The sequence below is a fragment of the Andrena cerasifolii genome, chromosome 4 (assembly GCF_050908995.1).
Source record: "Andrena cerasifolii isolate SP2316 chromosome 4, iyAndCera1_principal, whole genome shotgun sequence".
NCBI classification, from domain to species: Eukaryota; Metazoa; Arthropoda; class Insecta; order Hymenoptera; family Andrenidae; genus Andrena; species Andrena cerasifolii.
This window is the reverse complement of record NC_135121.1, coordinates 9,140,202-9,155,953: the sequence shown is the minus strand read 5'-3', so window position 1 is coordinate 9,155,953 and position 15,752 is coordinate 9,140,202. Positions and strand designations below refer to the sequence as shown.

Below are 15,752 nucleotides of genomic sequence, written 5' to 3'. Positions count from 1 at the left end.
CGCGGCTTTCTTATAATCTTCCGTGGAACTGCGTTCACGTGGAAAGTTCGCGGATATGGTGCACGTCGGGAAGCCGCTCCCGCTCGCGAAACTTTCAGTTAAATAGCCGAAATTGGGTCGACCCACCAGGGCGTCCCTTTCTGTTTCGTTGGCGTTACAGTTCACGCATCATTTTCAAGAGAAGGAAAGGGGTTGGAATTACTGTGACTTGGCATAAACCTCCTTTCACTCAACTATACACCTCTATCAGAGGAACACTTCGAAACCACTAACTGTAGGCATTTTTATGACGATAGTGTCGGCAGAGGAGAGAGATTTTAGGGGTACGGTTAGCGTATTGGCGACGAGAGAGCTGTGAGTCATAAGGTCGGTTGGGACAGGTTTGACTGCGTTTGAGGCAGTTCTCTATTGCTTGGAAGAACCGTCCCGTGCGAGACCGTTTTATAATAAAGCACCAGTTATTAAGAGTCACCCTGACCACGCTCTATCCGCGACTTGCCTTCCTACACAGCCATGTTTCACACCGAAATTGTGCGTGCATGTAGCCAGAACGTCCCCTTCATTTCCACGCCTTATCCTTGTACGTGGTATCGGTATACCATAAGACGCGGCATGCGCCATTCCACTAGTGGGTGGTTCGCTAAAGGCAGGCTGGGGAAAAGGTTGGGGCAACTTGTTACCAGCCCCGACACAACGACCTTGACGTCACCCAGAACAGCGAAAGCAGTCGTTCTCCCTGCACCTCCTCGGCTACCACCCTGCCCTTACAACCCCCCGTCGCGCAGCATTGCGCGATTGTCTCGGGAAGTAGGTCGCCGCAATCAGTGCCCTGCAATCGCACAGATACCCATACACACGTGCCAGCCGCGAGCCTGCTCTCAGGATTCCCGCCGCCTCGATAATAGCTAGACCTGCCGATGCTCCTAGATCGCGAATAAGCAGCGCGGCCGATCGTTACTCTAACTTTGCTCTTACGTTTTCGAACGTGGTGGTGGGTAGCATGCGTTCTTAGCTGAGTTTTCTACTGAATATGGGAGGGAGTGCAATACTCTTCTTGAAGGATCTTCATATTCGATGGACTGTGTAGCGTTTGGTATTAGGAACTGCGTTCCATCTCTCCCTGAACTTTCGAATATCATTCTTATTAGAAAAACAGGGGCATTGTCCCAACAAGCGCAATACGTAGGTATTCTAGCAGGACCTGATATAACACCTAGTTGAAATTAGTAGCATTTCCTCGTTCCCGCGAAAATACCGGTTGTTTCACGAGAGCGTAGAGCAGATGGTAGCAGGGATTGTGTAAAAAGGTTGGGCCGAGGCGCGGGTAGTTCCACGGGCTAATATTTGCTCCATCAATCAACCCCAGCGTCCTTGGCGGGAGCAAGGAGGCCAGGTTTGCCTCCCTGAGTAGGTCGCACCTGCTGGACTATTTCATGGCGCAGTTGCAAATACCGCTCTCTCGTTTCTTCGATCGTTGCTCCCTTCGAAGGCTACCCTCCCCTTCTCGATTAATACTTTCCCCATCACGCGAGCTTCGTCCTAGGAACTTCACTTCATTTTCGTGGAGCCTTCTTTTTATCATAATCCCGAGGTGGAGCCTGTTCGGGGCTCTTGCGATATTCAAATCGCTTCGAGATACTTGCCCAGTTTATCATGTGCGAGTCACGGCTGGGTGCATCGGAAATAAGGAGCAGAACGAAGTAACTAGTTCGGGGAATGAAGCATGCATGTACTTTACACAGTTTATAACTAGAGGAATTACACCTAATATTACTTGTTAAATACAAGAGTACTACTGCGTTAATTTATATTACGCAAAAGTCAATCAATCAATCGGTACCCGGGCTCGAATAAGTAGTGGAGATACCGATGATGCAGCACTTGTTCGGTTAATCGAGGTTCGGGTAATTGACGCTCCACTGTACCAGCTCCCTTTGTTATATATCGGGGAACGGAGCGAAGCCAGAGCCGCTAGATATAGGAAATTAAAGACAACGACGCCTAAAGATAGAACGAAAGGGTGGAGCTAAAAAGAGCTCGGGTTTTCGATCCCTCCCAAGCGGCACGGAGATATTGGCCGCGATATGGCCAGTGGAAAAGTCCTGGGTGCCGAGGGGGAACGGATTCAAAGCAAGGCGATCGATAACAAAAATTGTTTTCACGTTCCACGCGGTTTCTCGCGACACCACCGCGGCCGCGTTCCTTGGCGGAATGCAAACTGCTGATACGCCGCGCCACAATTCCCTGGATAACCTCGCCGTGTGATATATCGACCTCGTTAATGTAATATAACTGCGAGTCGCGGGCGAGGCACGAACGAGCGTCGCCGTAGCCATTTGCGACCTCTGAATGCTGCAAGACAGTCGATGCCACGTCGAACACGCTGCTCCTTCGATCCACGTCCTACTGACACTCTTTCTGCCAGGCGCAGGTAAGTCTTTCGAGGGAAAAGAGGGAAACGGATCGAAGATGCGAATCGACGGAAAGCGGCAGAGAAGGGAAAGGAAGAAGGTGGCTGAGGGCCTATCCACACCATAAACTACCTCCCCTACGATGTCTGCACTTTCTTCCTTCGAAAGGGAAGGTTTAGACGAAGACACGGCTACTCCACCCGCTGTGCGTTTCATTCGAAAAAGTTTCAAGCTCATACCAGCCGAACTTCAGCTTCTTGGAGGGAGTCCAGTTTCGGAAGTCAATATCCTTCTCGAAGTAATTCAAGTGGTAGCTCCGTCAGAATATAAACTAACCACCGGGAACCCAAGTATTGCAACCTCCTATCCAACGTTTCTATTCCGAAAGCGTTGCTCCGATCGATTCAAGATACCAGTTGAAGCAGCGACGGCCACCCTCGGCTCAATCAAGTCTGTGAAACCACCCCCTGTCGATTGATTTCCCACGGAAAACCTGAGCGACTCTCCATGACACACATACCACCGCCAGCGGTGGAAGGAAGCGCTCAGCTAACGGCAGTATCCCCTAGCCGTCGATAATCTCGAAACGGTTCGACTCGACCCTGTTTAAACATACAGAGGAATTCGCCCGGCGAATGGCTCGGGGTATCTTTGAAAGGTGGCCCGTGATTGCGCATAAATTAGAAATAAGCCAGGAGACATGCTGTCTGGTCGTAGGCAAAGAAGCCGTGTTCGATCGTTCCTGCGGATCGATCCTCTTGCTTCCCGCCGTGTTCGGTCGCCTGGCCTAGACCCTGGAACAAGTTGAAGAGTCAAGCGCAGGACGGGAACGAGGGCGAAGCGCGCGCCCCCGTTTCTCTTTAATTGACAAAAATCCCAGCCCACCCTCCCCTGTTCTTTTAAACGTTGCCGAGGGGCTAGGCGCTTCGTGGTCTCGCTCCTCTTTGACACCCTGGCGTGCGGCGAGTTTCGCGAATTCGCTTCTAATTAACGAGCTAACGGTCGGCGGGTCTTCAGAACAGCTGAGCATTCAGCGGAGATCAGAGGACGGGCGGGACCTTCCGAGCAAGCTTTGGTCAATAAGGTAGGCCTTCTCGGCGAGGGCAAGGCCGCGCGGTACTGTCGACCGACGAATTTTCGGTTACCACACTCTCGCGCTGTTTGTCGCTGGGTTTGTCAAAGTCATTTGGATCGGATTTCAGGGGCTTGGAGCTTCGTTTGAATTAGTTGAAATGGTGTTGCCTGCAGTTGCGAGCTGAGAGGATTGCTAGGATGACAGACTCTTTGCTTCAAATTGTCCTTTGGTATTCGATATTACAATTGACCTAGGAATCTAAAGTTCTCGATCTACAATTGAAGATACTTAGAGTTTCAGCGGCAATCACCTATCTCCTAGTGCCCCAGACTGAGGAGTACCTAAACAGCAATCCATCAAAGTTCTAACTCCGCCCGACTTAACTTCGATGATCAATTCTATCTATCTGATAGAACCTCTGCCCTACTTTTCATTATCTCTAAGCTCCCCGCACCAGGTCAATATTTAATACAGAACTTACGAACTTCATGCGCGCATGAATCTGAAAAATTCACTGCCCCCAGTGTTTACCCTTACCCTTTCAGAATTCTTCGAAGAAATTAACGCGAAGATTATTCCAGCCTCTTCGATCATCACACCTCACTGAGGACGGAGGGGTGAATCTCTCCGCTGGCGATTCGCGGGGATTATCGAAGGGCGCGATCACGTGAATCGGGGCGACAGATAAACCCGGGGTTGCGTGAATCGGGCCGATGGATAAACCCGCGATTGCGTAATCGCGGCGTTAATTAGCGGTCGTCACGAAATTTCCTATCGAGCTGGTGGCAGGCCCGAGGACGTCGCGTCGTGTCTCCTGGAAATGTGTCGGAGCGCGTTGGTTACCATGCGATGCCAGCTGGGATTGGTCGAGTTTCGGTGGGTGAAAAGGGATCAATACTGGGAGGCTTTCGACATGGAGGCGTAGGCTGGTGTTCTCCACTCGAGAATCAGGACTGCGTGTCCCTGACCTTGCCGGTGACCTTAACCTTGGCAACGCCCTTCAACGCGCCGCTCCACTCGATTTGTTTGTATAAAAAAAGGGACGTAATTTCCGCTGCGAAATCCCTACCAATCGTTCTCGTTCCTCTGGAGTGGCTTACCAGCTCCTCTGCGAAGGTATTTTTAACACAGCCATCTTTTGCCAACAACGAATTCTATTATGGATTAATCAGCTCCAGGGATAGCCGAGTATCCGGAGTTGCTTTATTATTATTCTTTCAATTGTTTCCGATCGTTGAAAGGGGGAATGTATCCAGAGATCGCGTAATGGTTCTGATCAACGATCCCGACGACGACGCTCGTTTTTGCACAATTAAAATCGCATGCTGCAGCCTTGAGCGACGCGTGCTGCCCGAGCTGAGCGTAATGAAATTTAACTGAGGTTGTTAAGGTCGATTCTATCGCTGAGGACTCGCCGCTGCCACGACCAGCTGCTCTCTATGCTAAATCGTTTGCATATTCTCCTCTGCACTGTTCGAGTCGATTGCCGAAGGAATTTAGAACTTCCCCTTGTTTGCGGAGTAATGGACATAGATTCTCTTAAATTCCACCCAAAAGGAGGTACAGGAATCCCGACAGAACTCTACCGTACGCAGAAGCAAGTCGCTGAAATTCTGAATTGAACACCTGTCACGTTTAATTGCGGGAGAATAATATTTATCATTTCCCACCTAGCAGGCACCAGCTGTAGCATAAATCTGAAATCAGATGAGGCCTGACCCGCTCCATTAATTTCGCCGGTTAAACGCGATAAATTTCCTTAGCACTCCAGGGTGCTTCGCTGTCTATCTCGCCCCCTCGCAGCCCCAGCAAACATCTTCCACCTCGTAACACAATTCCGCATTATTTTCCAAGAGCAGTCGGCGAGCAGGTACGGACGAATAACGTTCCCCCGGGACGTATCGACGTTATCAGCCCGTCGAAGTTCGCTGCAGCGTGTACCAGCCGCGTGTCCCATCGACCGAATTCGATCATCGCTTCGCAATCAGAAAGCGAAGGCGCGAAACACTCGCGGGGACTCGCGGCGCGTCCGAAACTCTCGAGCGGAGGTTCGTTTCAGCTTGTCAGAATGTTCGCGCGAATTGAGACAAGATTATTATTAACTCTGGGGACCATTCACGACGCTCAACGAGGCCACAATTTAACAGGCGTAGAAAATCGTCGTAGATCTTAGTAGGCAGTCGGACGTAACCGCTGGACTCGGCTGCTATTGATTCGTAGACGCGAAAGCTCTCTCCCGAGAAGATTCTCTTGCGTGAAATTCGTCAAGCTTACCATTGAGCTGTTCGTTTGTTTTTTTTTTTTTTGGTATCGAAGAAAGTGTGTCGCGCGTTCTTGGTTACCCGAGGTGAATTCTGCGGGGGCAGAAGCTCGTTTCGTGGCTGGTTAATATTCCACGGAGGAAGAACTATATTTGGTATGCACTTGCAGGGTTTCAGGTGTAAGGGCGACTTATTTACTGCCGTGCGAGATAGAAGCGCAGGCATAGTTCTTCGGCTTGAGCTGTAGAAGCCTCCGTCAGAAATCCCGAGCCACTCCTCCACTTACCACTGATGCCATTTAACAACCTTCAATTGACACTAGCCAAACTACAGAGACATCAGCCTTCGTCGCGCTTCTTCGCGATTCCCGCCAAAATCAACTCCCACGTTCTTCCTTCGCACAACCAAGTGCTAGAGACCTAAAGGAACGGACTGGAGTCGCTCTTAGACGGTGTCCTGACTCGACTGGGGCCACGAGTGCTCGCGAGAGATCGGCGAGTTAACCAAGCCCGGCTTAAGCCCTCCGACTGTCGCGACCTTTGCGCAAACAGACTTACCGGTTGATTCAGGTGACAGAGGAGATACCGAGCGATCCCCCGTTCGGCCTGAATTATTCATCGACCCTCTGAACTGAGTTTGGCGGTCCCGCGCGCCAGCTGCATTGTCGGGGGTGGCGTGGATCGAACCGTTCAGTGTCCTTGATTCGCGTAAAAGTGCCCCGCGAGTGATACGGCGATGCTCGCGCCAAGACGCGCCACTTAGACGAGGGTCGAACAGGGCATCGAGTCAGTGGACATTTGGAAAGGGTGAGGAGTCGACGACCCGTGTGACCGTCCGGGAGGAGCGATGGCGTTGTTTCCTGGGGGCGCCGGCGGTGGAAGTGGTCCGCCACCAGTTAGGCCCGAAGACTCTGCCAGCGCTTCGTTGCCGTCGAGACAGCGCAGCTTGAAGGACCGTCTGCGGGAGGGCATCACCGGAGGATTCACTTGGCAGTGAGTATCCTTCAGGTTCATGCATTCCGTCGACCTGCGGAGAGATTGTCTGGTTAGTCGAGAAACTTTGGGGGTTCAGAGTTCCCGCGGAGGTTGTCGCGGGGATGCTAATGGATTCGATGGGATTTTGGATTTGTCTGCGGGTGATCTGGATGATCGGGGCCACTGACTTTTGGGGCGAGCGGTGGCTTTGCTGGAGTGCAGGACAGTGGGCTTCCTGAGTCTAGGAAATGATTTGAGGAATGGGGAATGTGTGATGGAAGTAAAGACGGAGAACTGTTTCTGTGCTTTTCGAGGCTTTCAGTGACAAGTGATTCGAGGTTTCGTGTAATCTGTGTGATTAATGGCTGATTTTAAATTCTCCGATCTCTGGAATCGTGTTCAGTATCATCCACGCAGAGTAGTCGAACAAAGGACAATAACGATTATAATTGATGCGACAATCTCTCTTTTGTGTCGTCCATACATCGGTGTTCCGAATTCGTTCCACTACATCGTAGATTATCGCAATCCCTTTCGCAAAATCACTGTTTTTTTGCGTCAGAATTTCCAACGCTAAATTGCCCAGGCATAAATTCTCCATATTCCACCGAAGCCATCCATTCTCCTATAAAATTCAGCCTCTCGTTACCATCGCGGAAGCAACTTCCTCCGTCGTTGTCATTAGCAAATCTAATTCGATCAACCTCTGAATCCTCGACCTTTGCCCTGCTTTGTGCAGCGCATTAGACGATTTTCCTGAATAATGTATTCTCCTCGAATCGCTTTCAAATCCAAGGCAAACGAAACTTCAGTAGACACTGCGTGAGAATTGCAGGCTAAGTAGATCGAGCGAAGCAGAAACCACGCAGTAACCACAAACTTTCCAAAAAACGAGCTCAGAAGCTTGAAGAATCGAGATTAATATCCCATAACTGTATTAAAAGGGATCCCAAAGGCTAATCCCATATGCTCTACCCACTCAAGCAGTGTCACCAACCCTACGGATTTTTCCGTAGATCTACGGATCTTTTACTTTATCTACGGATCTACGGATTGTAAACTGAAATCTACGGATTTTTTTTACCTTTTTTCATGAGTTAGTAACCTATAATCAGCAAAAGAATCACTTTTTTGTAACGACTAATAGCGACATCTGTTGCCATTGATTTCCCGATCCAAACCGCCGATTTACCGTGGGTCGCTAAATTTCACTTCGCTACAAGAGCTTTTCGTCACTTTTAGCACAGCTTTTCATCACAATTAGCAAAGTTGATTCCAGAATCTTTGCATGTGAACTTTTTTAATTCCTTTTCATGAATATACGCCAGGACGAAAGGCTTTGGCGACAACGACTTTTGGAGAAATAGTACTTTTTGGGAAAAGCTCTTGTACTGAAGTGGAATTAGTAGAAGTCGATTTCGCAACTTTTGCACGTGAACGTTTTTTCGTAATTTGTGAATTTTTGTTGCGACAATAATTTTTTTGAGGTTGGAGGGTCGAAATATAAGGTTTCTAGAAAGGATTTGGGAAAGGACGGATTCCATGAGCAAGGGAATTAGCCAGCTTCTTTCGTACATGTAATAATTAACACCTCTGAAGAAAATCCGTAGATCAACGGATTTTCCAAAGGTGGATCTACGGAATTCTACGGAATGTTGAATCCTAACCCTTCGACGCTCCACCATAAATTACAACCCAAACATTCTCATCCCTGCCTCTACATACCTAGGCCCCGATAAACTGATTCTTTCATCTCCACATCCCTCCAAAAGGGTGCCAACTTCGGCTAATCCACAATTCCCTTATGCGCGCTTGAAAGGGGTGCGTCCTGTTGGGCTGAGGTAAATAGCCTTCGAACGCTAATGAAGAATGCCCCCCCCCCCCGATGGCAATGGAACGAGATCCATGGAACCGTCACTGTTCCATTTAATTACTGGCGGCAATAATTCAGGCGTTATCGTCAGGCCAGCGTTTCTCAGCGTAATCAGTAGATGGCAGCCACGGTTCGCCACGGCTACTTGCTGCCGTTCCTCGAGATATCCTCGTATCAACAGCCTCCGTTGGTCGTACAGCGTGGGCGGATCGAACGGATGAATAATGGATCGACGAGGAGCGTTTTAATCGACGCCGGTAAAACGCCCTCGACACGTTCCTCCCCCACCCCCCTTTTCTCTTTGCCACTGTGCACTTTTGCAAAATGACCGACCGCGTCCCCATTCGTTCTCCCGGTTAAAACAACGATCTAATGGCCGCCCGTGGCCTCGTTGGCTCGTATTGTTTTAACGTCGCGGAAGAATTTACGCAGCGGACGGTAATCGGGCGACTGGGAGCGGTGTAATTGGTAATTAGCGCGGATAATGGCCAGGTTGTGTCGCGGGCAGTTTCATTCCGCACAGGGTCCTTTGCGGGCGGATGGGCAGCAGCGTGAATCGCGGATGCTTGGCTAACGTTTCGAGCACTTTGCGCGGGTTTGATACTACACCTCGACTCGGTCAGCGCGTTGTATTTATTCTTGAATCTTTCTGGCGCGGGGTTTGTTATTGGTAATGGTTGACGCTCTGGTTCGTGACTTGCTGTTCGTAGCTGTGGGATGATATAGTAATATCAGCTGGTACATTATGTGCCCGTGAACACATGAGATTTATCGCATCGAAGTTTCTCCCACTTGCAGCACTTCGTTCCGACAAGCTATTATTTGACTTGACCCATTCAATAACAAGTTACATCATTTTCTGAAGTAGGGGAGACCGGGGCTGGTAGGCCAGTTCTTCAGTTTTTCATTTTTAATAAATTATGTGGACGAAATAGCATTAAACCGGTTAGTGTATTTGATAGGGCGTACATTTGGCTAGCTGATTAAATTATTAAAGTTCACTCAATCTGACAACAATTAAGGTATTTTAGTGTTTTTATAACACATTCCGTGCTGGTCAAACAGACCCATGGTCGGGGTTGGTTGACTTACAGTATGGGGTAGATGGACTGTAGGTACAATCAGTTAAGAAAATGTTATTAGTAATTGATCTCAGTGGTAATAAAATAACACAATAATATAATTTGAATTTCGCCCGAAACGTTGGAATTTGATATAAATTCTCAAAATTGCAAAATAGCTTTTATTTAATTATTTAATAGACCGAACTGCGCCGAAATCATCTCTTCTAATTAGAAAAATAACACAAGGTCACAAGAGTTGTTTCGTTATAAAATATTAATTTCTTTCTTTCATATTTTAATAATAAACTGAAATTTTTTTCAATTTAAACATGAATTATAATGTATTTATAACAGTGAAATTTAAACAAAAAATACAAATCGCTTTCTGAATAACAAAATAACAATTTAAACCTTGTTAACGTTATTTGTCAACCAGCCCCGACCGATCATTTTTACTTCAATAATCTATATAACCTTCAATTATTTATGTCGAAACAAAAATACTATGTCAACAGATCGCCTAATAAAGAAGCTTTAAAATAGTTCCTTAACATTTATTCTATTGTAACTATATAGAGCGTGAAAAAATAAAATCTTTAAGAAAAAATATTTACTTACGTAGTCAATTTTTCGACAAACGCTGATAACTGTTACGAAACGTGCGATCGCGGGGTCGGACATAAATGCATGGCATAGTAGAACTGACTTCTTTCTACAGTGAATATTTCCGCAGTAGAGCATATGTCGGTGCAAAGTTATTAAGGGGTAATGCCACTGTAGAGTCCGGAAAATCAGCCTGATTTTGAGATTTTTTTATGCGAGTATAGTGAATGTAATACAAAATCTGTTTGGAGGCCTTTATTGTACATACCTTGAAGTATCATCACAATTTTTTAAAAATATTTTGAATACAAAATGGCGGTGCCACAGCTCAACAAAAGAAGCTTCATCTGGAAAACAGTGTTTAGCGACTGGAAGGATATCTCCTGTAATTTTTTACCTAGAACCAAAAACCAAACTTTTTTGAGTTCTATATAAGATTATCTCGGGAAGTACACGAGGAAATTAAAAAATACTGTTTCCTGTAAGAGTGGTGCGTGATTGAACAAAAACTGACGCGAAGAATTGTTGAAACGTTTTGTTCAATCACGCACCATTCTTTCAAAAAACAATATTTTTTACTTTCCTCGTGCACTTCCCAAGATAATCTTATATAGAACAAAAAAATATTTGGTTTTTTGTTCTAGGTCAAAAATTGAAGGAGAAATCTTTCCGGTCGCGAAACACTGTTTTTCAGATGAAGCTTCTTTTCTTGAGCTGTGGCACCGCCATTTTGTATTAAAAATATTAAAAAAAAAATTGTGATCATACTTCAAGGTATGTACAACAAAGGCCTACAAACAGATTTCGTTTTCCATTCACTATACTCTTATCAAAAATTCTCAAAATCAGTCCACCTTTCCGGGTTCTTCAGTGGCATTACCCCTTAACAATTAGTCAACCTACCCCTTGAGACAACCACCCTCTGTCTCCCATACTCGCAATGAACAAAGGAACCCTTCGAAGAAGCAAGGAAACCTGAGAACAGTCTCTTGATTTTCTTTCGGTTATAAATTACAAGCATTCCTTCGTCGTCACGTTCGTCCATCATTATATCCTGAAATATTTAGAGGAACCTGTACATCGCGAGACAATGCGGAACACGGGATCCCATTTGCTGGCCTACATGTCGGAGAGTCGACGCCGCAGAGGGGGTGGTTCGCCGAGTCTCTATGAAAGTTCATTGGGTAATTAGCGAGTCTGAAGGACGAGGCGCAAAAACGCGACCGAGAAAAACGACGATCGTGTCGCTTTATTGTATCGACGCGCTAATTAGTTGCCCGAGCATCGATTCGTCATTAGCAGCCACGATCACCCCGCCCGGCTGGGATATAAATTGACCTATTAAATTATGATGGGGCCGAGACCGTCGAGCGCAGTGAATTTCTGACGAGAAATTTGTTTCGCTGATGTTCGAGAGGGGAGTTGCAAAACGTCGCTCCTTTGTTCGTTTAAATGCGTTTGTTACTTGGTTAGGATTGTTTCTGCTGAGAGAAGAGGAGTTCTGTTAAGAAAAGTTGCTCCTTTTAAATTGCGCTAGCGTGGCTGGAAACATTGTCTTGTTATTGTTTGTAGCTTATCGTTTAGTTGAGTCGAGTAATTCGTTTGAAAGAACTCGCGGTTCGTTGAATGCTTCGTTACAGATTCGTTCGCGAAGGGAAATGTAAGAGGGGGTTATTTAAAGTGGAACAGTGGATACGCTGGAATGGCGAATGAAAGTCTGGTTAGTAATTACCCGCGAACGAAAAGGACAAGTTATTCAGTACTCTCTGATATTTCATTCGTCCTGCCGTTTTCTTCCGTCTTTTTCCGTGGCGATTTTCTTTTTTCATATCCGGCACTTCCGTCTTGACGGCGCAAGCTTTAATTTCCCCCTGTGCAAACATTGAGCGTTAATTGCCTGCCCTCTGCGCCAAGCTGAAGGATCTTAAATAGATTTCTGCGCTTTTAACTCGGCGAAGAACAACGCCGCGTTTTAATTAATTTTCACGTTGTCAGGCGGCGAAATGCGCGCGGGAACCATTCGAATATTTAAACATCGTTCGTTGCTTTGTTGGTATAGTTACAGCTTCAAATTTAAATAATTTAAGTATTTCAGATCTTACAACGGGAGGACAGGGTGTGGTAGACATCGATTTTAATGAGCCTTGGCACGATAGATCTATGTCGAAAATAAGTAAATAGGTGTCCGAAAATTCCACACCACCCTGATTTGGGGTGCCTATTGAAGATTTCTCCACGTTAAAAAAAAATAATTTATAATTTTTTTATAATTTGTAATTTTTTAATAATTTTTTTTTAATAATTTATAATTTATAATTTTTTTTAACGTGGGAAAATTTATCCCCTATCCTCTATTATCATCCCCCGGGGTGCCAGGGTAATGTGGGATTTTTACCCACTAAAACCCCACGGCCACCATGAAATGTTTAATCATTTACATGTAAATATCTCTATTATTAAGACTTATTAGCTTAAACTTACTGCTAAGGCTCATCAAAATCGATGTCTATGGATATTCATGTCTCAGCTATTTCAAATCCCACATATTTCACAATTCAAATATTTGAAAGCTTGAATACTTCAAATCTCAGGCATCTCGAAGCTGAAATATTCCAAATCTCGGGCATCTCAAAGCTGAAATATTGCAAGTTTCAGGCGTTTCAAAGCTCAAATATTCAAAATCTCGATCGTTCCAAGCCTTAAATATTTCAAATCTCAGGCATCTCAAAGCTGAAATATTCCAAAGCTCAGATGCTCCAAAGCTCAAACATTTCAAATCTCAGATGCTCGAAAGCTCAAACATTCCAAATCTCAGATGTTTCTGAGCTAAAATATTACAAATCCCAGTCATCTCAAAGCTGAAATAATTCAAATTTCATGCGTATCAAAGCTCAAATATTCCAAATCTCCATCGTTCCAAACCTAAAATATTCCAAATCTCAGGCGTTTCACACCCCAAACATTCCAGATCTCAGCCGTTACATATTTAGGTCGCTTGTTCGCAGCCGGGGAGGAGCGTTCCTCCAGCGGCGAGCGTGATCTAAAAATGATCCCCGGCGGACAAACGCCGGTCGAGTGTCGAAGTTACGCGGGTATATCCCTTTTGTTCGCGGGATCCATCCCGAATGAGAAGCAAGGCCTAGACTCGAGCTGTGAGAGATGATCAAGGCCACGCACAGTGTCGAACAACGATACGATGGCTGCATCGGCCCGTGTAGCTTCTGGGCCACGGCGAAAACAAAGGAACCGTCCTCTCCATTGTGCGAGGAGACGGTTGCATGCATGGCATCGTGCGCTGAATCCCCTGCCTGTTCATCAGATACCAACACAATTCCTCCAGGCATGCGTACGGTTACATTTAGCTGGAGGAACACGTTTGCACGTTCACTGGCTGATCGAAAACGAGTCTAGAATAGGAAATACCCCGCACTTCTATAGTCTCCACACTATCTCCGCCATTGCTAGCAGATACATTAGCCAGAGGATGAATAAGAAATCCCTTAAGCGATCTTTGATTCTGCAATCGATCGCCGCCTGAAAACCATAAAAGCTCCCCCAAACCAACGCGAATTTCGCAGCGCGGAGCGGATCCGCCGCGGATCAGATGACACTGCCCATAAGCCACCGCGTATAAAAAACTGCAGCCTTATCTGATCCGCAGCGCGGAGCGGATATTCGCGTTGGTTTGGAGGAGCCTTAAAACGTATTCCACCCACCCCAGAGATCGCAGAAACACTCCCCCTATACTCTCACACATCCCTCATTAAGTGCCACAACCCATTGCTGCTCGATATCAAGTTGCACAGCTACGGAGGTAGCCGTCAACAATCAAAATCCCTTACGACTTCCCCGCTGTACCATATTCAATTTCACCATCTCCATACCATCCGAAGTCGATCCCCACAGTGTTAGAATCCTCGGAAATCAGATCCCACGACCTTATAATCGCATCGATACCCAGCGCCCAAGTATTCCTCGTATCACATTCCCCGAGCCCAAGAGCCACCAGCAAATCACCATATACAACTCCGCGCTACCATCGCCCAGGATCATTTACCTCAGTCTCCCACCCTAATCGAGCGTTCCAGTCAGAAATTGCAGTCCGCCCACGCAATCGTCCCTTCGTTTACCCGTGGATCGCGCTCCTGTCCCAGGAAAATGGACAATGGACACGCGAGTGCTCACCTACATACCTTGGGCTGGGAAACCGGGCCATCGGGTAATTATTTCGTCCTAAAGAACGTTCTAAAGACCCTCCCTACCCGTTCGGTTCATCCGCCGTGTTTGTTTCCAGTATGCGACGGGACGCGCTTTCATTTCGGATCCGTTACACGCAGCCCCGTGGAATTACATTGGAAACGGTGACCGTCACCTTCGGGCGAAGCGACGTCGACATCTGCCCGCTGTGTGTCTCTCTGTGACACAATTCGAGGAGGGGCTACAGGTCGACGTCTATAGAGGACGCGTCCCTCTCCCTCGCTCCATATTCCGCGCATTCGATGTGTATCGATACAGCCACATCCGCCCGTCCAAACGTGCCGAGATCAATACCGAGGCGCAGGCCGCGGGAAATTCGCTGGAAGTTTGAGTTAACGTTGCGTAGCCGCCGTGGAAGGGTTCAATGAATTATGTGGCTTTTTCTATTTCTGACAAGGAAAGATCCCGAACACAAAAATTCAAAAAATTCTGAAATTTTTGTGTATACGTAGGGGATTTCTTCGTGACTACAACGCAATTGTTGTTTGCCGCCCAAATTCACTCGAAGGGGTGTGTTGGAGTTAACGATTCTCACCGTAAGGGTTTTTAGTCTTAAGGGGATGCGTTTCCCCAAATTAGGAAAAAGGGGGAGGGCGAAGGGTCTTGGCCGAAACGTAAAGTGACGACTGTAGTCAGTCTAAGAAACGTGACCACGCCGTGCATATCGTGTTCCCACTCGTCAATTTAAGTTCTTATTTCTTGTATAACTTTATACTTTATAAAATAACACTAGTACGTGGATACACTGTGCATTGTTCATATCTTAAACCATAGTTGCGTTTATAGTGTGACATTAATTTTCTACCTCTGTGGAGTAATTTCCAACAGGGTGAAATTAACCCCCGAAAATTCGGCTATTTTCCGAGTTTGCGTTATAACTCGCGAAATGTAAGAGATAGAAAAATAGTTTCCAGACAAAAGTTACTTCTTTTAATTAGATCTAGCATATGGTAAGAAAATTATTTTACAGTTCACGAGTTATCACGGAAAATCGGAAAATAACCAGATTTTCAGGGGTTAATTACACCTGCTTAGAGTGAATTTGGGCAGCAAACAAAAATTGCGCTGTAAACACGCTGGTACACGACACAGTCGAACTATCTGTAGGCCCGTCTGTCCCGGGCCCCCGTCCGAGCTCGCCCGACTTTACCCGACCGCTCGGGAACCCGACAGATTCGATTACCCGCACATCCCTAGTGTAAACTAAGCATCAGGCTCCAAATCACCCAAAGTG

At 46.6% G+C, this 15,752-nt stretch overlaps 1 protein-coding gene across 5 annotated transcripts in view; it reads left to right on the top strand.

Annotated features, from left to right (window-relative positions):
* Mtd (TLD domain-containing protein mustard) overlaps window positions 1-15,752 on the top strand; it is a 186,224-nt gene that overhangs the window by 30,389 nt on the left and 140,083 nt on the right. Inside the window, exon 1 of one of the 5 annotated variants that reach the window (XM_076810643.1) lies at window positions 6,273-6,739. The exons of 2 other annotated variants lie outside the window; for them this stretch is intronic. In XM_076810643.1, coding sequence (XP_076666758.1) covers window positions 6,594-6,739 — 146 coding nt within the window. In that variant the 5' untranslated portion in view covers window positions 6,273-6,593. Of the gene's footprint in view, window positions 1-6,272; window positions 6,740-15,752 lie in introns of those variants that run through there. 2 more of the 5 variants (XM_076810642.1, XM_076810650.1) reach the window with 2 other exon arrangements.